Source organism: Mixophyes fleayi, chromosome 10, assembly GCF_038048845.1.
Source record: "Mixophyes fleayi isolate aMixFle1 chromosome 10, aMixFle1.hap1, whole genome shotgun sequence".
NCBI classification, from domain to species: domain Eukaryota; kingdom Metazoa; phylum Chordata; class Amphibia; order Anura; family Limnodynastidae; genus Mixophyes; species Mixophyes fleayi.
This window is the reverse complement of record NC_134411.1, coordinates 10,417,725-10,442,987: the sequence shown is the minus strand read 5'-3', so window position 1 is coordinate 10,442,987 and position 25,263 is coordinate 10,417,725. Positions and strand designations below refer to the sequence as shown.

General features: G+C 42.1%; 1 protein-coding gene across 3 annotated transcripts in view; it reads left to right on the top strand.

Moving 5' to 3' along the window:
* The window catches only part of CHID1 (chitinase domain containing 1), a 296,065-nt gene that overhangs the window by 8,019 nt on the left and 262,783 nt on the right, over positions 1 to 25,263 (top strand). For all 3 annotated transcript variants that reach the window (XM_075187855.1, XM_075187853.1, XM_075187854.1), the window contains exons 5-7: positions 433 to 477; positions 757 to 863; positions 7,724 to 7,785. In XM_075187855.1, the coding sequence (XP_075043956.1) occupies positions 433 to 477; positions 757 to 863; positions 7,724 to 7,785 (214 nt within the window). The remainder of the gene's footprint in view (positions 1 to 432; positions 478 to 756; positions 864 to 7,723; positions 7,786 to 25,263) is intronic.

Genomic DNA, 25,263 nt, shown 5'->3' with positions numbered 1-25,263 from the left:
TATTATTTACAAGGATTTACACACGATGGGATTGGTGTCAAATATAGCAGTCAGTGCTCCGTGGCACAGTGTTTAGAGGCAAAATTTGGGTCTCCAGCCTGTAATCTCAGACTTTGGAACGGAAATTGACTTTAGTTATCAACAACTGTACAGCAAAACAATACTGGTTTAATGAAAACAATGAACCTCCTCTTCTTCCCTTTATATCAAGCTGCAGCTTTGCCACTTACCACTTTCATTGTAGTAGCTTAATACACACTAATACAAAGTCCTTTGTACTGTTGCCTTCAGCCCCCACCCTTCCTCAGCCAAACACTGTGGTCACGTGGTGTGGTTCCAGGACACCTAGCCTGCAGCCAACACAATATTTTTATACCACTTGTGTATCATACACGTAATAATGTTACTTTTACATTTATTTTTTTTCTCTAGGATGGATGAAAGACATCAAAAAGAATTCAAAGAGGACAAAAATCGGTAAGTATTGTGTACACATTGCCAAGGGAGTAGGTTTACTGTGGAGTAGTATGGGTTATATGGGACTGGAAATGTGACACAGGACAGCCATCGAACCTTATTCCCAAAATGTGTATAGAACAAACCTTAATCTATGAGTGCAATGTGAATGGACACCTATTAATGTTCACCACAGTATCATAGGAATTTGAATGACTGGTTAAAGCCATAAACCGTATGCTTGAACCTGTGCCTTAAGTACTTAGTACAGCTTTATTTATTCCATCAATTGTATTTCAGTACCACGGATCCTTTTTGACGCGTGGACTTACCAGGACTTTGAGAGTGTGTTCAGTAGTGAAGATGAGATTGAAGATCTTTCAGATGCCATGGTGCAGGCTGCAAAGGTTGGGATAGATTTCCATCATGATTGAAGTGTAATAAAAGAGAGTATCATGCAGATAAAGGCAATAGTTCTCTCAATGTGTTGATCTGATGTCACTGTGGATAACCAGATACTTCCCACTAGTTCCTAGACTACTTTAATAACAGCTAGAGAGCCATAATTTGCCTATAAATGATATAATATCCTTCTGGTACTTTTTAGAACCCCTCTATTCATGCCATCATCCTGTACCCAAAATTGTCCTGCATCTGCACATTCCTGTCTCTTAATACTGAAATCTTCAGTTTCTACTGTGCGCTTTAATACCCCAGCTGGCAACCCCTCCTTTATTTTCCCAAGTAATGCAGTTTCCATCCCCTGGACAGTGTTCTGTTGCTCCCGTAGCACTGCCAGGTATCCTGAGTGCTTGGCCTTTCATGTTACTTCAAAGGACCTTACCTCAGGAGCGTTTGGGCAAAAGTTAAACAGGAAATGTAACTTATTCTTTTTTCATTGCTATATTTTTCAGTAAATGTGCAGTATGTGAACATAAGCCATTTCCAGGGCTGTAAGTGGAAAGAATTGCCGTCTATAGGGCAGAACTAATTCTTTAACAAAGAAATTACCGTAATAACGGTTTTCCCACGCAGGATTACCGTAATAACCGTAATATTTTTTGAGCGCGGAATTTTCGGCGATCCCGCCGTCAATTGAATATGCCCCTAAGCGGTGTGCCTGGTTTCAGTTCGGCCACCACTTTAAAGCACGTTTGCTAAAACCGCTTGCACGCATGTTTTTTATGTTTGTTTTGCAAAGTTTACATTTTGCATAAACTTTGTTGTTTTGTGTCAGTGGATTTCCCAGCGGATTGTCATCACGTAAAAAAAAATACTGATTGTTTATGCCAAAGAATGACATGATTATGTTTGTTTGCAGGCTGTAAAATGCTGCAGGTTGTTGAAAGAATAACAGCTGTGATTGTGCTGAAAATGATTATGGATGTTCACAGAAGCAGACATTTAAGAGTAACAATGGCTGTCCTTGTATTTTAGCCATTTATCGTATAAACTAGAGCGTTTTTATCATTCTGATGAGTCTTATGCTCCGATGCAGCCATAGTACATTATAAAGCATGCACATATTTGTTGTGAAAAGTAGAGCACTTTTATTCACTTAAAAGCTCTATATTATAAATGTCTAGTGGCGTGTGTTAGTCTGTCTGTGTGTGGAAAAAATAAAACCAAGCTGCAGCGTCACCTGCTGGGCGGAGTTATACACTGACCTACTAAATTCTTAGTGTGTGTGGAAAAAAAAATCAGAAAGGGCTGAAATTTGGTATACTAAGATGTTTTTAATTTGTTAATTTAATTTGTTAATTGTTAAAAGTGTTTATAAAGATTTTAAAAAAATATATATATATTTCTTGAAGGAGAAGTGACAGTAGGGAGTGGTTGGTGGTTGCCGGGGGTGACAGTGGGGAGTGGTTGGTGGTTGAGGCCTGGGCTATGGCCCAAATGCATGACAAGAACCTTTTTAATACCTTAAGTAGCTTGATTTGACTAGAATGCATGAGTATCATGCACGGGTTAACTTGTTGTTATATATGTGTCCAAGTTATACATTTTAATTGCACTTTTCTAATTGTAAAAGATCTTTCCACTGAAAGATTTGTACATACTAACTATAATATACTTGAGAATTCATGCACAGTAAAAGGATTGCCTGTGATTGTGATCTGACCACTCGCTCAGTGATCTTAAAACGACTGAATCGCAAATAAAAATTGTTGCCCATGTTGGCACCTTCATGCAGAGTCACAAAAGCATGTGTATTGCCAGCAGGAGGTCCTGTTGCTTGTTGTGGGGGTACAGTTAAACAGCCAAACCTATGTGATATTTGTAAGTTGCTTTTTTTTTTTAAAAAAAAAGTTATTGTGGACAAAGTAATAGAAAACATTTTACGTGTCATAAGGTAGATATGTTCACAAGCTGTCCAGGTTTTTAAAGTTATTAGGAATTATGTGTAAATATACAATTGTATGTGGTAGCAAAATAAAGAAAGAACATACCAAATGTAGGTACAGGAAGGAAAAAGTGAAATTGTATAGATCTGTTTTGTAGTGTATAAGGATAGGGGGGTGAAGGATAATAAGAGGGGGGGGATGGTGGTCCTCTTCAGCTAAAGCCATAGGAAGAGTGTTTTCATTCAAAGGGGTAAATGTATCAACTGCTATTCGGCGAGTTTGCAGTGAAAATTTAAAGCGGCAATGGCTTTAAAGACAAAACAATGCCTCTAAAGCCATTGCCGCTTTAATTTTTTACTGCACACTCGCCGAATAGTGAGTTGGAAAAATCGGCAGATGATGCATACACCGCAAAGAGTTAATACGTTCCATAATCTTAATATGTGATAGTTGTAAGTTTTAATTAATATTTTGGTTATTGGGACGTGGGTCCATGGAAGTGAATAAGTAATTACTATTGTATTTCATATGAAGGAAAACATATTAACAACGACAGACAGTTAGTAACCACCAAATATGCCATTTAATTCTGAACAGATGCAGCCATTTGTCTGCACGTCCACTGTTCACTTTTGGGAAATGCCTTCATGCTCAACTATCTGCAGGAATCGTGAGCCCAGATGGAAATTTGCGTGCCCCAAAAAGTAAAAATGTCAAATCGAGTTCAACCTACTATATGTTTTGCATCATCCCTTTAATTATTTTTTTTTAATCTTCTTTTTGTGTGCAAAAATGCTGCTCGATTGGAGCCTCCTCTATTTTCTAAATAAGTCTTAAGATTAAGGTAACATCGTGCTGTCTAATGTTTTTGTTACACTGGTAATATTGTGCCTGTCAGTGCACTTTTCAATAAATCGAGTGCCAAATTGAATGATAGGATTACTCCTGTTCTTCACCACCTCTGAGGACATGTAAGTCATTTTGTCAAGAGTAAAAAGGCTCTGCAGCCACTTTGTGCATTCTGGGCGGTATTCACTATTATTTAAATACTGCATGCAAAATCTTGTTTTTGTGCATGAGGCACATTCCAGAGGTAGTCCCTTATTCAGCAAGCAGCGTCCTGATCTACCCATTTACTCCCAGACATTTTTTCTGCTTGCATTCTTTGCCAAGTAAGCCATACATTTACCAGTATATATGGACGGGATAGTTCAGATGGGTGCATGACGTTACAAAATTGCATTTGCTCAGCAGGTTTTGTACTTTCATAATTGACCGATAGTAATTTATTGGGAACACCGTTTGCTACATTTAAATAGTTAATGTGCTCACATTTAAAATTAAAGGAAAAAATAGTTTAACCCCTTATAGACCTGATATTCTTGTTCCTTGTCACATTAACAGATCAGCCCTGTGCTTGATGTATGGCCTGCACTGCCATAACAATACACACATAAAAATTTGGTACAAATATATTTTCATCCTTATCTGCACATGTTGATGGCACTCTACTCTACTCTACCTCCTCTAATTACCAACAGATTGGCGGCATTCTATATTGCTGGCTGTGTAATCCTGAGCTCTTCAGTTGTACAATCATCCATAAGTAGGAATTGCAGCTCTCTAAGCAATTAATAAACACACTTAAATTGATTCTAAAGATGAATCACGTACTACACAAGGTATCTGAAAATGGTTTGTTTCCTCTGTGTTCACCTGTTTTTATGTCTTTGTGCAGGCTCACTGGTTGGGACACTCGAGTGGTCGAGAGCTTAAACTTTTCAGTATTGGCAGACATGTTCTGTGTTCTCATCATATGCTTTTTGTGATGTCCTCAAACTACGTAAAGTCATTTTTGCCATTTTGTAGCATAGATTCTTCATTGGCTCTGGGTGATCACATGGTTTTTCCTATATTAATACATGACTTTGAGACTGCTAATGTATAACTTTTTCCTCTTACTGGTCTTTACAAAGAGATTATTTACTCATCGACAAGCAGGCACGTCACATACTGCATATATGGCTGATATGGGGGGGATCAACATCCCTTTCTGCTCCCTGGATCATGGACACTAGGATGTGGGGAAAGGTTAGATGCAGAAATTCAATGAGTAGATGAGACCACCTCAAACAGATCCAAAGAGTCAGGGGAGGCAGCACAGGTTTGTAAAGCCAAAGGTCAGGATGAGCAGTAGAGGTTCACTATCAATAAGCCATAGATAGCAGAACGCAGTTATTTGTCAGGTCAGGTGAGTAACAGGCAAGGTCTACAGAAATCTGGGACAGCAGGAGTTGGAACATGGTAGATCTCTTAGAAATGTATAGCTCAGACTGGCAGCTTTAAATGGACCACTTGCTGGCCAGTTTTTTCGCTTTACATATTCTGGAGTTTTAAACGGATAACTTTATACTGGCGTAACATCCACACCAGTATAACCCACATTACTGGGGTTACCATACCTGATGACCCACCGCACTGCTCCATCACTTGTAGTCGGGATTGTATAAGAGGTCTCTGCCGAAAGAGATTTATTGTAGATATAATACCGTGAAACTGGAGGTGTGTATGTTATGTCCATCAGTGCGTCATAAACTTGTAGAACTAGCGGAAGAGGTCTTCACCTATAGCAATCGCCTTCCCCGTAGAGACTGGTTATGCTCACAGGTACTCAGGTCTTACACTCAGTGTAGTACAAGTTTATGGTCACACAGCGGCACACAGGAACGGGAGGTAATACACGGAGTAGGGATAGGCCAGAGGTCTGCGGACTGGACAGCAATGATAAAAGTCTGACTGGCTTGACAGAGCACAGGCGTAGGATACGTATGGTATAAGCAGGGTCAAGGCCACAGACAAGGGTTCAGAATCCGGGTACAGGCAGGGGTCATACACAGAAAAGCAAACCCAAGGTTTATCACCAACACAGCACAGAAGCAGATAGCAAACTGGAATAGAACGCTATAACCGGCAGGGAGGCTCAGTCCTCGCTGCCTTAAAAAGTACTGGGAACCAATGAGGCACAGAGTGCCCAGCTCTAATAATCAGCCAGGTGGCTGTAATAATGTATTTCTCCAATCAGCCCTAGAAGGCTGAGTCTAAACAGCCCTGCGCGTGGGACCGGCTGTTTGACAGCTGGTCGGGCGCGGTGGCAGGGAGCAGCAAGCGTCCCGGTTCTTGCCTAGGCAACCGGGACGAGGAAGTGACATTCCGGTCACCATGGAGACGGCCGGGACGCCAGAGACCAGAGGTAGTGATTTGTGGCGGTGCCCGCGGCCGCCGCGGCTCCTAACAGTGTAAAGGAAAAACTGACTTGTTTTTCATGGCTCCAAAAACTGAACACATAAAAAACAGTCCTAGCAACATGATTTACATAACTCTCTAGACTAATGTGCAGGACATCCTCAGGTCTTCACCCCTATGTGCGTTTCCATTGGTCAATTCTTTCTGCAGCCTTGTTTCTCCTTTTCCTTGTTGGCAACTGTTGAAAACTAATATCAGACATCTGCTTTCTGTAGAACAGATTTATACTGTGCAAATGTTTTGCTGTATACTTGTTGTCTTGTAACCAATAAATAATAAAAAAAAAAAATTAATTCCTAAATCCTTCGAACTGAAAATTCCAGATATGTAGATGGTAAAATACACTGTCCGGTGTTAATCTGACAATCCATTACAGACAGCCAAAGCCCCACTCACATCTTTAGAATGGTGGAACTGATGGAATCTCATGCAAATCAAAAAGCTGAGACTACAGGAATATAAATTGATGCAGACATGTGTTGTCCTGCATGTCCATTGTTGATTGTTCCTGTACAAACGTCCAGCTCTGGTTATCCTAATGGCCAAAGAAATTGTCACTTTAAATTTCCACAAGGATTGCAGCAGGAGCCATGACTAGAACTCTCTGGCTGATAACCCTTGTATCTAGAAATACTGTTTAAAATATGAAGCATAGCATTGTCCAAAATGACTTGGTATGCTGAACAATTAAGATTGCCCTTCACTGGAGATAAGCGGCCTAGCCCAAACCCTGAAAGACAGCCCCTTACCATTATCGCTCCTCCACCAACCTTCACAGTTGGTATAATGCAGTCAGACAGGTAACGTTCTCCTGGCATCCGCCAAATCCAGACTCACTCATCTGACTGCCAAACAGAGAAGTGTGATTCGTCACTCCACAGAACATTTCCACAGTCTAGTGTCTGTGTGCTTTACACCATTCCATCTGACGCTTGGCATTGGTCTTGGTGATGTGAGGCTTGTATGCAGCTGCTCGGCCATGGAAACCCATTCCAGTAAACTCCCGTTGCACAGTTTTTGTGCTTTAATTAATGCCAGTGAAAGTTCAGGAACTCTTCAGCTATGGAATCAGCAGAGCACAGGCGACTTTTACACACTATGCGCCTTAGCAGTTTTTGACCCCACTCTGTGATTTTACATGGTCTTCCATTTCGTGGCTGAGTTGCTGTTCCTAATTGCTTCCACTTTCTAATAATATCACTTACAGTTGACTGTGGAATATCCAGCAGGGATGAAATTTCACGAACCGTCATATTGCAAAGGTGGCATCCTATCACAGTACTACGCTTGAAGTCACGGAGCTCTTCAGAACCACCCATTTTGTATCACAAATGTTTGCAAATGAAGACTACATGGCTAGGTGCTTGATTTTATACACCTCTGGCAATGGGTCAGATTGAAACACCTCAAGTCAATAATTAACAGGTATGGCCAAATACCTTTGTCCATATAGTGTATATAGATAGATAGAGAGAGAGAGAGTGAGTAGGATTTGTAGATTATGCATATACATGTGGAATTCATGAGTTTGTCATTTAGCACAACATAGATGTTCTTCTTTGTTCTTTCATGATATGTTTAAAGATGTAAGGTGACAGTGCTCTTAATATTTGCAGGACGAACAATTTGATGGCTTTGTGGTGGAGGTTTGGAGCCAGTTGGGTGGACAGAAGAGACAGTAAGTAAAACTTTTCAAATATGTATTTTTTTTTACATACAGACCCTTGATAAATGCACTGGGTACGGGTCCGAAGACCTTTTAGTATTACCGTTCTATTTCTCTAAGAGCTCACAGTTTGGATAGTAAGGGTGGAACTGAGCGTATGAATGACTAGAGATCTCATGGCATATTAAACAAAGCTATTTATATAAACACACACACACAATTAACTGTTTTATTTGTGGAAAAAGTGTTCCTTTGGTATGTTAAAAGAACAACTTCAGTTGTTATCTTTGTAGTGTTTCTGCCTCCGTCTGTATGTCCTTCACACTGTGCTCGACAACATATTTAGCTGTTTTTTTTATTTATGTGTTGTCTATAACTTACGTAGTTCACAGTTTTGTTTTTTTGTTTGTTTTATGCAAACTAAATTTTTGGAGAGAAGAGCACAGAGGCTTAAAATGCAAACCTATTGGGGCGTGTCTATTTAAATTGTTAGGTGTGATGTCTCCGGAAAGGTCTTGGCATTTTAGTAACACAATTCAGACTATTCAAATAATACATATTTTTGCACTGCACAACATACTAAAGCTGGGTACACACTACACGATTTTCGTCCAATAATCGGCTCAATCAGCCGACATACGGCCGCTCGTTCAAAAGTGGGGTCAGTGTGTGCAGTGACACGATGGTCGAAAGTCTGCCCAAATGGACGATTGTCGCCTCATTTGGTTGGTCATCCCGTTTAATATTTTCGTTACAATCTCGTTTCCGTTGTGCAGTGTGTATAAACTTCCGACCGATCCACGACAATCCTCCGATACTTCCTCGACCTGGGGGGCGTGTGTATGTAAATTTTTTGATGTCTGTCCCAGTCCCACGTGGTGCGGAATCCGCACATCACTGAATTGTGTTTTGTATAGATGTATATTGCACCTGTCTGGCTGCAGACAATTACACTTGTATAAAGCACGTGTGTTATTACCCTTTGCGTCTATGTTGGCAATGTATTCATATTTACTCTTTATAAACTTTAACCTTTATAAACTATTAAAGTTATATTAACCTTTATTAACTTATAATTGTGAAGTACCCAGAATAAACCACACAGTGTTCATGCAACATTTTTATTGCAGGAAAAAGGTACAAATTTTTTTACACACAGCTTTTCTGAAAGATCCGCATGAGAAGTGAGCGCGCCCATACCAATCAGAGCGCAGAGTACTGCAGAGTATTTTTTTTAGTATTTAGTATTTTTAAAGGTGCTACTGGGTTGTGGCAGAACAGGTCTTGATGTTTTCTATCCCCTTTGATTTCTTTGAAAGGCTAGATAGGAGCGCACTAACGGGGTTGGCTAGGTAAGCAGCTGAATATGCAGGAGAGTCCAACCTGATAAATAGTAGATAAAAAAATATGCTGCGCTTGAACCTAGGAGGTATTAATGAGTGATTCTTATATGTAAAAGAGTAAATCATTTTATAGAATGCATAAAAACATAAGAATTCACATTGGAATTGGGTACAGTACATTCAAAAATATATATTCAAAGCTGGTAGTATCAGTAAAAACCACGGATCAATACAGACAGCAAATATGTAAACAGGATAATGCAATGTGGTTGGTGTAGTGCACCAGCACGCTGGACTGATCAATCGTATTAAATGTGTGGATTCCGGGAAAAATATAATAAACGTCAGAGTCCAGGGAAAATGTCCATATCCAGCACAGCGTGGATGCAAAAAACAAAGAGGGGTGAAAAACAATCGGTACTTGCGCTTAAGATAATACTACGTGATCCGGGTAAGTCCAAAAGTTGTTGGTGATCCACTGTTGCTGAAGTGCCGGGAAGCTGGAGTAGTACACGGCTGTGGAGGTGGCGATTGAGCTCTTGGTAATCGCGGTGTTCTCAGTGAGCAGAGATGGTCTCAGTGAGCAGCGACGGCGTGCGTTCCAGCGTGGAACGCACACCTGACAGGAAGGTGTATAACGGAAGTGTCTTGTTACTGTCCAACGCGTTTCGCACGCCGAGAATGGAGCATTCCATTACATACGAAGGGATTTTATTATTAGGGAATATTCATTGCATTGCACTTAAGCAGTTTAATGTTTTTCTAAATTTTATGTATGTTACTAAACTTCTATTTTATATGAATGAATGAATGAAGAGACAGTGTTGCCTTCTCTTTTTATGCAGCTGTGGGTGTTATCTATAGTGAAAGCTCTGCCCCTTTATGCTAATGTATTTGGTTTCTCGTTACATTTCCCGCAAATGTCGCTGCAGTGTGTACATTGCTCAAGACAACATGGCTGTAAAAAGTCGCTAAAGGGACGTCCGCTCTTCCCTTTATCGTCCTGAACAAGGTGAGTGTGTTTGCAGTCCATGGACCGAGCGATTGGACCATCGATCGCATGTAAAATCGCTCTGCATAAAAAGTTGGTTGAAATTTCTGTAGTGTGTACCCAGCTTAACATAGCACATTACACCCAGCAGTGCACTACATCATATAAATAGCATTGCAGTGTATTATACCCATCAGTGGCCATATCAGATAACCAATGCTGTTGGCTGTAATTCAATACAGACTATTCTCACGGCCTGTGTGCAAAGTAGAATTATTACTGGTGTTTGGTATGTATTGTCCATTCTGGGGACAATCGTAGAAAGCAGAGACTTTTCTTGTTACCGGTATACAAATAAAAGAAAGATGTCACTCCAGCACCACAAGTCCAGATTTTTGGAGTCTGAAAAGGGTGGGCTATACAGAGTAAGAAGGAGAGGCCATGCGGGTGGGCTATACAGAGTACGAAGGAGAGGCCATGCGGGTGGGCTATACAGAGTACGAAGGAGAGGCCATGCGGGTGGGCTATACAGCGTACGAAGGAGAGGCCATGCGGGTGGGCTATACAGAGTACGAAGGAGAGGCCATGCGGGTGGGCTATACAGAGTACGAAGGAGAGGCCATGCGGGTGGGCTATACAGAGTACGAAGGAGAGGCCATGCGGGTGGGCTATACAGAGTACGAAGCAGAGGCCATGCGGGTGGGCTGTACAGTGTACGAAGCAGAGGCCATGCGGGTGGGCTGTACAGCGCACGAGGCAGAGGCCATGCGGGTGGGCTGTACAGCGCACGAGGCAGAGGCCATGCGGGTGGGCTGTACGGCGCACGAGACAGAGGCCATGCGGGTGGGCTGTACAGCGCACGAGACAGAGGCCATGCGGGTGGGCTGTACAGCGCACGAGGCAGAGGCCATGCGGGTGGGCTGTACAGCGTACGAGGCAGAGGCCATGCGGGTGGGCTATACAGAGTACGAGGCAGAGGCCATGCGGGTGGGCTATACAGAGTACGAAGCAGAGGCCATGCGGGTGGGCTGTACAGTGTACGAAGCAGAGGCCATGCGGGTGGGCTGTACAGCGCACGAGGCAGAGGCCATGCGGGTGGGCTGTACAGCGCACGAGGCAGAGGCCATGCGGGTGGGCTGTACAGCGCACGAGACAGAGGCCATGCGGGTGGGCTGTACAGCGTACGAGGCAGAGGCCATGCGGGTGGGCTGTACAGCGTACGAGGCAGAGGCCATGCGGGTGGGCTGTACAGCGCACGAGGCAGAGGCCATGCGGGTGGGCTATACAGCGCACGAGGCAGAGGCCATGCGGGTGGGCTGTACAGCGCACGAGGCAGAGGCCATGCGGGTGGGCTGTACAGCGCACGAGGCAGAGGCCATGCGGGTGGGCTGTACAGCGTACGAGGCAGAGGCCATGCGGGTGGGCTGTACAGCGTACGAGGCAGAGGCCATGCGGGTGGGCTGTACAGCGCACGATGCAGAGGCCATGCGGGTGGGCTGTACAGCGCACGAGGCAGAGGCCATGCGGGTGGGCTGTACAGCGCACGAGGCAGAGGCCATGCGGGTGGGCTGTACAGCGCACGAGGCAGAGGCCATGCGGGTGGGCTGTACAGCGCACGAGGCAGAGGCCATGCGGGTGGGCTGTACAGCGCACGAGGCAGAGGCCATGCGGGTGGGCTGTACAGCGCACGATGCAGAGGCCATGCGGGTGGGCTGTACAGCGTACGAGGCAGAGGCCATGCGGGTGGGCTGTACAGCGTACGAGGCAGAGGCCATGCGGGTGGGCTGTACAGCGTACGAGGCAGAGGCCATGCGGGTGGGCTGTACAGCGCACGAGGCAGAGGCCATGCGGGTGGGCTGTACAGCGTACGAGGCAGAGGCCATGCGGGTGGGCTGTACAGCGCACGAGGCAGAGGCCATGCGGGTGGGCTATACAGCGCACGAGGCAGAGGCCATGCGGGTGGGCTATACAGCGCACGAGGCAGAGGCCATGCGGGTGGGCTGTACAGCGTACGAGGCAGAGGCCATGCGGGTGGGCTGTACAGCGCACGAGGCAGAGGCCATGCGGGTGGGCTGTACAGCGCACGAGGCAGAGGCCATGCGGGTGGGCTGTACAGCGCACGAGGCAGAGGCCATGCGGGTGGGCTATACAGCGCACGAGGCAGAGGCCATGCGGGTGGGCTATACAGCGCACGAGGCAGAGGCCATGCGGGTGGGCTGTACAGCGCACGAGGCAGAGGCCATGCGGGTGGGCTGTACAGCGCACGAGGCAGAGGCCATGCGGGTGGGCTGTACAGCGCACGAGGCAGAGGCCATGCGGGTGGGCTATACAGCGCACGAGGCAGAGGCCATGCGGGTGGGCTGTACAGCGTACGAGGCAGAGGCCATGCGGGTGGGCTGTACAGCGTACGAGGCAGAGGCCATGCGGGTGGGCTGTACAGCGTACGAGGCAGAGGCCATGCGGGTGGGCTGTACAGCGCACGAGGCAGAGGCCATGCGGGTGGGCTGTACAGCGTACGAGGCAGAGGCCATGCGGGTGGGCTGTACAGCGCACGAGGCAGAGGCCATGCGGGTGGGCTGTACAGCGCACGATGCAGAGGCCATGCGGGTGGGCTGTACAGCGTACGAGGCAGAGGCCATGCGGGTGGCCAGCGCACGAGGCAGAGGCCATGCGGGTGGCCAGTTTACATTGATGTCAAATCTAAATATGGCACTGACCTCTATAATTTCAAATATAGGAGAAGGTAGCAAGAGGTGTCTTTATTTCAATGTAAAGTCCATCTAGGGTGGCACATTGGTTAGCACTGCTGCCTCAAAGCTCTACGGCCATGGGTTTTCCGAACAAGTCACTATCTATGCAGACGAACAAAACAATGCAGAAGAGACGACTTATTGGTCAGTATACAAGAAGCATCCCATCTTAGTGGATAATATGCAAATCTTGCTTTGGGGGGAATATATGATGGAAATCTGTATATAGAATAGACCCCCTTTTATTATATATAAAGTAGACCCCATGGTTTGCAAGATACACACTCTATCAGTACCAGCTACAAATGTTTCTCTAGGGCCAGAGCAATGTGTGAAGTTGTTCCATACAGAGTTGATTCAATAGAACCATGTTCTCCTTTTAACTCTAGAGGAACACAATCCGTCCTTAAGATTTTGTTTTGCACAAGTGTATATGGGCTTCCTTCCAAAAACATACCTCAGTGTTCCGAGACCGAATATATCACTCATTGTTTCTAAAGACAGTGATATCTTGAGCACATGAACCTGTGTTTCATAATTGACTGGCCAATAAAATAAGGTTCCTGTGATTTGCAGTGACCTTTCAAATACCTAGGAAAGTTCTTAAGTCTGCCAGAGTGCTATGAATCCTACTCATACTTCAGAAAATGAGAGCTCTAATGTCAAGATGTCTATTCGTCAGACGAACAAAATGTTCAGTGTTGTGATTACCTGTTTCATCTCTCTTCCATATAGACCTCTGGTTGATAATTTATGAAGTGATGTATTTCTGGTTTCTGACACCTCTTCCATGCCAAGTTTCATGTTTGTGGTTTCTATTTTCAAATTTTTAAACCATTCCCCAAATGTAATTTTTGTTGAATACTGACACATTGTTACCTCGGATTTGATTGCATGGCTAGATCTGTTCACTGCATTCAAGATCTTGGCTACATATTTATGTACATTGGTAATACTATTCTGTGGTTCAGTGTTTGTCATTTATGCAGACTAGTGCACCTCTGGTTTGATGGAAGCATAGAAATAGTTTTTTGTTGATTTTAATTTTTTATTAGCTATTTGCACTTTACCAACTATCTATATTTTCCATTAAGGATAATGGGGGGGATGACCCAAGCATGTGGGTGCACAATGTTTTGCACTAACTCAAAATGCTTAGGTTAATGTCAAATTGAAATATGGAAATATGGCCCTAGTCTCTACAATTTAATTTCAAACTTGGGAGAGAACAGCAGGAGTTGCAGCCCAATTACCTTTATTTAAACATAAAGTCCATCTAGGGCAGAGGCGGAACTAGCGAACTGTGAGCTCCGTTGTGGGGAGGAGGGAATTGAGGCCCCTAACCCTCTGCATCTGCCATGCAGTGGGTCCCATTATCTCCATGGGCCCCGGTGCACTGCACCTGCCACAGCAATGGTAGTTCCGCCACTGATCTAAGGTGGCACAGTGATTAGTATTGGGTAGTGCCATGGATTCTTTTCCAAACGGGGCACTATCAGCGGAATCGGGACACTATATGCTTTCACGTGTAGTTTTTCAACCTAAGTCCAATTTAGGTCCTCATAACTCCCAAACTGACAGGAAAAAATGGGATAAAAATAGGCCAAGCCGCAATCAACACCCCCCAAATCGACAAGCCCAATCCTTTTTGTCCACTTTAAATCTGGGCTGTTTTGTTTTGAGCACATACAGTGACACTCAAACAGCTGCCAAAATACACATTCTTAAACACTTGCTAAAAATGTCAACAAAGAACCACCTCCTGCTAACCCCATGCCTATCTGAACAGAAGACAGACACAGTGCATCATAAAATCCATAGGTTCTATTGTGTATCATATTTAAAATTACAATTTGGCCAGGGAGGATGCAGTTATAAGAGATACCATTCCCTTTTTAAAACTCCTACAGTAATTGCTCAATAAATAGTTAGTAAAATACAAGATTCAGTAGGTTGTGTCTCTTAAATTGTAAAGGAACCATAAATACTACATACTACGTTTATATTTCACTGAGTTACACATTGTGTTATTATATTTAATTTTACATTACCAGGTAATGCATTGTCTTGATTATTGTGGCAATTTACAACTCCTTAAGTAAAGAAATACATTAAATAATCTAGTAATAACCACTAAATATGACTTTGTATAAATATATCATGTTCACTCTATTATACAGCAAAAAATATAAGAGATACTTTATGCTACAGGTTTTTCAGTTTACTTTACTTAAAAAATATTAAACACCAGTTTCTTTTATGGTACATTTTCCCTTCAGTTAATTTCTTTTTGATCGTTTTTGTCTTCGTCTTCTTAATAAACAGTTCAAATATATTATAGCTCTCTAAATAAAGAAAAAATCCTAACCTGCACTTCTCCTGTCTGGTAAGTGTGCTAGGTGCAGCCAAAAAGGTAGTGGGAATAGGACACCTCTAATCAAATTGGTAGAATCAAATATAAATATGGAACTCCCAGGGACAACATAAGAACAATGTATGATAAGAAATAAATGTATTATGTACACCGTAAGTAAAAGTGACTGATATGTTCAAAAAAAAAAAGACAGTTGTCAGCGCTTATCCTTTACACTGCATATCTGTGTGTATCTAGCAAAATGAAAACATGAGGTATTGGTCCATATTTTTATCAAAACATTTAAGCCTGCATCCCAGCATCAAGGGCACCTCATTATATGCAGGACCTACACTGACCCATATGCTTTAAACACCATTAAAATGCAGCTAAAATCAGATGCACTCACCTTCCAGGTATAGGGCTTTACATCTAGCAAGGGCTGGCTTGTGAGCCACACCCAAATGTGCCTTAAAAAGGCTTGATGGACAGCTGCTATGACAATAAGGCAACATTTTGAAACAAAACCAGAGAAAAAACAAGCCCGTGCTCGGTATATCCCATATTATATATGGTACCAGCTACGTGGCAATATAAATGCCCATATATGTATACAAAACAAAAACACAGTTGTCAACGCTTATCCTTTACACTGCATGTTCAAAGAACTACAGTTCTGGACAGAGATAGCATATATAAACATTTAAATTGCACAAAATCTATATATATATATATATATATATATATATATATATATATATATATATATATATAGTGCACAAATAAAACAAATGCATAAAGGTATATTAAGCAGTTATAATGCCTAAAGTTGCTTTTAGATCATGAGATGAGTTGGTAATCCATATAATATAACAAGTTTCTTTTAAGTCCACTGCAAAATAGTGATCACAAATGAAAGTTTTTTGGTATAGCTTAGTCCCAATAAGTAGAAGACAATATGTTTGCAAACCTTGATGTAGATACAAGTGTTCCAGAAATATAAGTTCAAGACTTACATTATTGGATGATCTGCCCTAAACAACTGTAAGTGTCATTTTTGTTTTTGCCTATGTCTGAAAGGCAAATATGCGAAACTCAAGTATAGATTAAAACAGAGAGGTTGGGAGGGATTAGATGAGGGGGATGCAAAAAAGAGCGTGCGGAAATTGATCTGTATTGTATGTTACGCTGAGGAATGGTGGTATTTTTTTAAAATCCTTTTATATATAATGTTCAAGCATTGTTTCCTCTAGGCAACTCCCTATTTAAGGCACCTGTGTGCATTACCTCATTGCCTGATCTTGGAGTCTCATTCCCTGTGAGTCTCTGAAGGTGTTCCCTGTGTCTTCAGTTTCCTGCTGATTCCTGATCTACTCATTGCTGGTTTCCATACCCGCTACTATCTCCTGTGTACTACTAGTGTCTTCAGTTCCTGTGGATTCCCTGTGCTACTCATCGTTGGTTTCCATACCTGCTACAGTCTCCTGTTTCCTGCCTGTGTCCTCAGCTGGACTCTGATTACCGGATCTACTCACCTGTGGTTCCTACACTCGTCTCTGCCGTCCAGCGTCTCTGCAGTCCCTGCATCTCCCTGTGGACAGACTGCTCTACTGAATAGCGGTATGCCTATCTGTTATTGACTTTCTACGTTTACTCTGCATATCCGCTAGGACAAGTTTCCCCTCTCAGCAGCGGTATCCATACCCGCTATAGACTGTTATTGTTACGCTGCATACCTGTCTGGAATTAACCATACTACTCAGTCCTTATATGCATAACTGTGATTGACTATCCATTATTGGCCTGCATATCTGTGCTGAGCAAGTCTCTACCAAGCAGCGCCACACATACCGTTATATAGACTTTGTTGGATACGCTGCATACCTATTGGGATCAAGTTCCTCTGTGCTCTCAGTGTCTGCATCCTATTATCCTTTGTATGCTTCCACTCATCAACACTTGTACACATCCTCACCGATTAAGCAGTGGTACAACTTGCTATACGCAGACCACTGACTTCCCCGCTACCTACCTGCACATGGACAAGGCTTCTCACCATAAGCAGTGGTACAACTTGCTATACGCAGACCACTGACTTCCCCGCTACCTACCTGCACCTGGACAAGTCTTCTCATCATAAGCAGTGGTACAACTTGCTATACGCAGACCACTGATTTCCCCGCTACCTACCTGCACCTGGACAAGTCTCTTCACCATAAGCAGTGGTACAACTTGCTGTACGCAGACCACTGACTTCCCTGCTACCTCCCTGCATCTACTCACGTCCATCCTGACCTCCGTGTTCAAATCTACCTTTCCACTATATCAGCTAGTCGCTGATTCATTGACCAAAGATTGCTGCAAGTCACTGACTTTCCTATTATTTATTGGCATTCTCTCTCCATCTGCTGTGATATTTGTTCCGCTAGACACCCCGCTACCAGAGGACCGTTGTGCGAGCTTCACTACTCTGGTAAGCCCAGTCATCTGGTGAAATCCTGGGCAAGACTCCTAGTGCCCGTGACACTTAACTAACAAAGCAAACTAGCCTAGCCAACCCTCAGGTTCATTCGGCACCCCACCACCTAATATATCTTCAGTAATTTGGATGCACTTGTGACAAAATCAGGTGATCTTTGACCAATCCGACAAAATATGAATGCGGTACACTATACTGTGTTACTCCTCCAAAATATGTCATGAGGATCCAGGAAATTCTAAACTTGGCCATCTATCATCTTGTGAAAACTTTAAACATAGTTATTTTTTATTATTAGATCTGTGTTTATATTACCTATCTAGAGCTGACATTGGATAACGCTTTGCTTGTATCATAGAATATTCTTTGCTTTAAGTATAAACGGCAAAGTGCCATCCACTTTATGGACTGGTAATTGCCACGATGATCTTTCATCATCATCATTTATTTTTTATATAGCGCCACTGATTCCGCAGCGCTGTACAGAGAACTCATTTACATCAGTCCCTGCCCCATTGGAGCTTACAGTCTAAATTCCCTAACATACACAGACAGACAGAGACAGAGAGGGAGAGAGAGAGACTAGGGTCAATTTTGATAGCAGCCAATTAACCTACCAGTATGTTTTTGGAGTGTGGGAGGAAACCGGAGCACCCGGAGGAAACCCACGCAAACACGGGGAGAACATACAAACTCCACACAGATAAGGCCATGGTCAGGAATTGAACTCATGACCCCAGTGCTGTGAGGCAGAAGTGCTAACCACTTAGCCACCGTGCTGAAATTCTGTTATAGAACAAATCTAATATTTCAGAAGTCTATTGGCTCTCTGTATGTGTTTTTGTAGTTAGATTTATATAAAGTTCCATAATTCCCTTGTTATTAGTTAGTGAGAAATGTCTTCTTATGAGCCACTACTTTATACCAGCAGTATCTCTTTAATGCACAGTCAGCGCTGCTTTGCTATAAACTAAGCTCTGATTCAGTGACAAGTGACAGTATCTATCGCAGTAGAAAAGATTTACTATCCTGCTCATCCTTAAAGTACCTGCCACCTGTGTCTCGCATTGGAGACACAAAGGTTTTGACATATGGATATGTAAATGAGCATATGACACATTCTATTCTTAACTCCCAAAACCCTCAACTTCAATTTGTCCTAATTTAAGCCTGTCTTACTCATTACAATGTGGTAGGAAACTGAATAAAGAAGGAGTTTTTGTTCGCTAACCAAAAGCAGTTTAAAGAGTTATTTATCTGTTTACTTATCACTAAGGTATAAATTCAGCAGCCACTGGAGTATTAGCTAAGCATCATGCAAGGTGTCATTTAGCAACCCTTGGAGTGGCTTGGCATTATGTAAGTTGTTCAGCAACATCTGTACTGTTTTCTAAGCATGATGAAAGATGTAGATCAGCAACAACTGGAGTGATAACTCAACATCAAGGAAGGGGTAGTTCAGACACAGCTGGGGTGTCGGCTTAGCAGCATTGAAAGTGTTTGCAACAGCTGGAGTGCTGGATTAGCATCATGGAAGGAAGATATGATTGAGGTACAGTTAAAGTTACTGCTCCACATTTTGAAAGGTATAGTGCTGCTGTTTTTCTTTTAAACAGATACATTTGTATTACCACCAATGCCGGAGTATGCCTCAGTGACGTTGGTTCCTTTGATTGTTAGTGAGCATCATGGAGATCCAGCAACCACTGGAGTATAGCATTATAGTCTTGCAATAGCTAGTTTGTTGTCTTTCTTAACATGATGGACAATAAAGTTTAGCAACAGGCTTGAAACATATAGTTCAGCAGTAGCTGGAATGTTCGCTTAGCATCATGAAAGGTATGGTTCATCAACAATCGGAATGTTGGTACAGCATTGTGGAAGATATAGTTCAGAAACAGGTGGAGTGCTGGTTCAGCATCATGGAAGGTATAGTTCAGCAACAGCTAGAGTGCTGGCTCAGCTTAATGGAAAGTATAGTTCAGCAAATGCTGGAGTGCTGGCTCAGCATCATGGAAGGTATAGTTCAGCAACAGCTAGAGTGCTGGCTCAGCTTCATGGAAAGTATAGTTCAGCAAATGCTGGAGTGCTGGCTCAGCATCATGGAAGGTATAGTTCACATAGGTGGAATGCTGACTCAGCATCATGGAAGGTATAGTTCAGCAACAATTGGATTGTTGTCTCAGCATCATGAAGGTATAGTTCAGCAACAGCTGGAATGTTGGTTAGACATTTTGGAAGGTAAAGTTTAGCAATAGCTCAAGTGTTGACTTGGCAGCATGGGAGTTGTAAATCCGCAACAGCTGGACTGTTGATTTAGCAGCATGTATTATTATTATTGTTTATATGGTAACCCTATATTTTGTACATTGGAAAATCATTATACATAAATTGTATTTAAACAGGGTACCTGTACTTCACCCCATACCTTCTTTAATTCATTTTTCATAGCATTGTATAAAGATGCACTGATGTGCTTCTGATAGGCAGAGACTTCACAACACTCCTTGATCAGTCCATAGATAGATCCAGTAAAACCACCAGCTCATCTTCTCACTCCATCGCTGTGGCTCAATAAACATATGAGGGAACGTATGTGGCGCTGTCTCAATCCATCCTCTCGTGATTATACCTTGAACTTCTGTTCACACAAAGCTTTTGAGAAGATAGACATAATATTGGGATGTTACAATATCATTGGGAAGTTACTATTTAAATTCCACAGTACAGACAATCCCTCTGTCCACTCAATCCGTATTTAAGGACCTTGAGGGCCTAACGGTCAGAACCACAGGCCGCTAACAATTTCTCAATTTCAAAGAACAGTAGCAGCGATCATAGCATTTTATGTTTCTAACAATATACAAAATTGCATCTGCTCATCATTACTGTGGGAAGCACAAAAGTATGTAATTCGCTATGTATACCACTGCAATAAGGAACAGAAATAAAATAGAATTTCTCACAACTAATATTGAATATGCAAATAAGCAAAATCTGTCACAAACTTGCCTGCTCCACACTCCTGTGTTTCTGATTTCCTCTCTCTCTGTGTAGAACTCAGCACTTCCTGGTTCGGGCGGTCACATAATCGTGGCTGGGAGGTGGCATAGTCTTTCTGCAGAGTAAATAAACCTCTCTCTCAGACTGTAGCAGTGTCAGAGCAAAAAGTGTCTCAGCTTGTCTGGACCTTGTTTGGTTCCTGTGCTCTCACTCCCTGAGTTGCTATCCTGTTTATTTACCATTGTGTACCAGACCCTGGTTTCGTCCTGACCTGATTCTACTACCTCATTGCCCTCCTGTGTAATAGACTCTGATCCGTTCTGACTATCCATCTGCCTCTTGACTCTGTACCTCATTGTTCGCCTGTGTACCTGACCTCGGCTTGTTCTGACACTCCACCTGTCACCAGAACCTATTACTTATTAACCATTTTTTGTTCTAATTCAGACTAAGTTACTCTGATTGCTGTCAGTTGCTTATTCCCCCTCCTACTGTGTTCAGTATTGTGTGTTACACCTAGTTGCAGGTCAAGGGACCGTGACCTGCGGATTTTCAGCGGCTAATCACATCCCGCTTTGCGGCGGTCTTGGTGAAAATCGGGGAATCCGTTAGAATCCGAACCCTTTGTCGGCTAGCGCCAGTCTAGATTAACACAAGGAATCCTACCTCTGAATTCGTTACAAAATCCCTAATTTTTTTTTAATCTAAAACTGTTATTAGCCAGAGGTAAACTTAATAATAAATCACTTAGGAAATCATTACTCTATTTTGGCAATCCAAGAATATCAAACCTCCAGTAATCTGTCCATGATTGATGAAGATGTTTTTTAATAGCATTCTTAGCAGTGAATCTTTCCACCCTGACAAAAGCAGAGCTAAAATAACAGTTATTCTGGAACTAGGGAAGGACCCCTCTATTTCCACCAACTACCATCAAGTGGAATTTGTCCTGTCCAGACAGGCTCTAGATAACACTAGGTGAACAACTGCTATAATCCACCACAAAAACAAAAGCAAGATTTCTTCTCTGGAGCTTGCCCTGGATGTAGAGAAGGCTCTAGAGAGGATATCATCATCATTCATAATCCAGGCCTTAACCTGATATGGCTTCAAAGACAAATTATTGCATATGAAAGTACTCTTATTAAGCAGTAAGCACACTTTTATCACAACACCTCCACAACAGGACTATCAATAAACCTAACCCTTTCTAACTAATAACCCTTTAGGGTGAATTGGTAAATCTACAGATAAACTCTTAGGGGGGGGGTATTCAATTGTTAGCGAGTTCCGCTAAATACTCGCGCTCTAAAAATATTACCGTTAATACGGTAATATCTCGCTGGATTTCAGCTCGCAGCTCAGGTAAATTACCGTATTAACGGTATTTACGCGCATATTACCGTATTACCGGTAATATTTTTAGAGTGTGAGTATTTAGCGGAACTCGCTAACAATTGAATACCCCCCTTAATGTATATGTGTTCTGCAGCAAAACACCAAGTGGCACTGTGAAGTAATTAACCATATTTAGTTTCTCTCCAGAATGGAATATATAACTATATAATAATACAGTTAAGAAATTTGGGACCACTGGTACTCTTACCATGCTTCACATCTACCAGGCGTTTCATAAAGCAGGCAGTGATACAGAAAGATTATCCTCACCTCGCACCTTCTTCTGAACTCGCCTCTCCTAGCCCTCATACCCCCCCCCCCCCCACCTCCTCCACTAACACACTCTTCTACTTCTCCCCTAGCTAATCAATCAATCAATCAATCGATTTCAAAGGATTAACCTTTCTGCCTTGTTCAATACTTCAAAATAAAATAAAATCACAGAAAAATATCTATTCTTTTCATCTCAATGTTTAACTGTCTCAAAAAGCAACTCATTTTCTTATTTTGCGTACAATTGTCCAATACTATGGTAATCACTAGTAAACAGAGATTAAAAATTTAGTTCTACAGAAAACAAAACACTAAAAAAAACCTAAATAAAAAATACAATTCAATAATATTGAACAATAAAAGAAGCAAAAACCCACAAGATGGGAATGTACTGGAAGACAGGAGTAAAAGAGAACCCTGCTCCTGAAAGCTTACAATCTAATGCAGAGGGTTTGGGTACTTTGCGGAGTGTGTGTGAGGGCAGGCTGAACCTGCAAATTAAATTAGGTGGGAAAAAGGTAAGCTTAGTACATTTTTTACTAGCGTTTAAAGGCTGTCGGAAAGTGTGGTTGGACGTGGGAGAGAATTGGTGACATCTTAGAGTTGGAAGTTGGGGTAGTCAACTAACATTTTCCCATTTCTCATGTGCATGAAGGAAATAAACCTTATTTTTAACACAATTTATAAAGCTGTAGACATTGCAGAACACAAATTCATGCTTGCATTTATATTTATTACAACTTATTTACTAATTATTGCTTATTATAGGGATATTTGACTTAGATAAAATTAAAAGTAATGGTAAATGGGGCAGCACAGTGGCGTAGTGGTTAGCACTTTTGCCTCACAGCACTGGGGTAATGAGTTCAATTCCTGACCATGGCCTTATCTGTGTGGAGTTTGTATGTTCTCCCTGTGTTTGCGTGGGTTTCCTCTGGGTGCTCTGGTTTCCTCCCACACTCCAAAAACACACTGGTAGGTTAATTGGCTGCTATCAAAATTGACCCTAGTCTCTCCCTCTCTGTCTGTGTCTGTGTGTGAGTGTGTCTATATTCGGGAATTTAGACTGTAAGCTGCAATGGGGCAGGGACTGATGTGAATGAGTTCTCTGTGCAGCGCTGCAGAATTAGTGGCGATATATAAATAAATGATGATGATGATGATGAATGCTTGTAAAAAAAAAACATGAAAATTCTGCATACTTTTCAGAATTTATCCACTGAGGGCAGGAGTGATGCTGTTAAATTGAACTCCAAAGAGCAAACTATATATGTTTTCCCAATCGCATTAATAAATGCAAGCATTAAAGTAATCTGTTTCGAAAAACTTCTAATAATAAGTTTAATTGAACTTGGTACTTTGGAAATAAAGATGTACATTACAATATGCGCCAATAACAGTGTATGCCTGTATAAAATGACTATAATTAGGCGAGTCAGACTGCTGTTCTCTGATTGCTCAGTGCTTTCTCTACGAAGACTCATTTCTGACGCCTTTGAAATGATAGGACATTACATTGTTATGTATATGTAAATTGTAATTGCATGAAACATAAGAATCATTGATCTTACAATCTTCCCTACATTCTGTTACTCATTTCAGAACTCTTTTCCACATTACCAGATACAGCAATTTGCAATTAATCTGCACTTACTAGTGCTTAGCAGTATATAACTGAGGCAAGTGCTTGTAATTTCCCTTGTGCTTCCCAGTGATAGCACTAAGCGTCAGTGTTGCCATAACTCTCCCTTGCATTAAGCGAGTTCCCTGAAGCGTGAGGTTGGGATAGCAACTCGCGTTAACATAGCTCAGCTTTAGCACAATAGCTGCAGTATACACCACCTTTGATTCTGAAATTGTCTGATCTCCATGCTTCAAGGAATTATTTACACTAGACTTGTAGTCCCAATGCATGTTATTTAGAAACAAGCACCCTGTTTTATTTTTTTTTAACCCGCAGTCAAGTATTTCTCAACCTTTCAGTGCTCCAGATACACTTAAAATTGAGAATGTGCAGCTGTATAAATCTGAAAATGTAACAACTAAATTACTTTATCAACAGAATTCAATAACTTTTTTTATACGCTACATTACATGTAGAAATTTTAACAACGGAGTATATAAATAAATAATTATATTATCAATCCCTGCATTGAAGGAACTAAAGAATGTCTTTATACACTCCGACATATGTCTAACTTCTTCCATTGTAGTTACATTGCTAGACGTGATCCCTGTAAGACGCGCTGATATATGTGGCTGCAAATAACTGTCATAGTTTCCAGACCACCCAGCAGGTCACATGTTCCAGGTCACCCAGCAGGTGCACAGGGAGAGTTCACTTACTGTCACAGTTTCCAGGGCAAACAGTGCACATGTGTATTTCCAACTGGCACATTTTCCAGAGGCCAATGGTAATGCATTGTTGTAAATAGCGGGCGGACATTTTGTGAACGATGCAACCGATTACAACGCCAATATTTTTCTGCATATCTACAGACCAAAACCTTTAATTTGGTGTATGATGTGCCTTGCTCAGGCATCAACATCATAGAAATATGTCACTTATAAAAGTTGTACTTATGCTATCAATTTATAGATACAAGAGATATATATATATATATATATATATATATATATATATATATATATATATATACCGTATATATATATATATATAATGTAATATTCTACCTCTTCATGAATCCTCCCTTCTTCTTTATCATGCAAATTAAGTTGTAGTAAATAACCTATGAATTTGAAATTCACACTAGATGGATATTGACAACCCCATTGCCTGTATCAAACACACCAGCACTGGGCCACTAAAGGCTTTGTGGCCTGAGGGCCCAAGTGGCCTGAGTGAAAGGCGCGTACTTAAGTAAAACTCTGGATTTTAT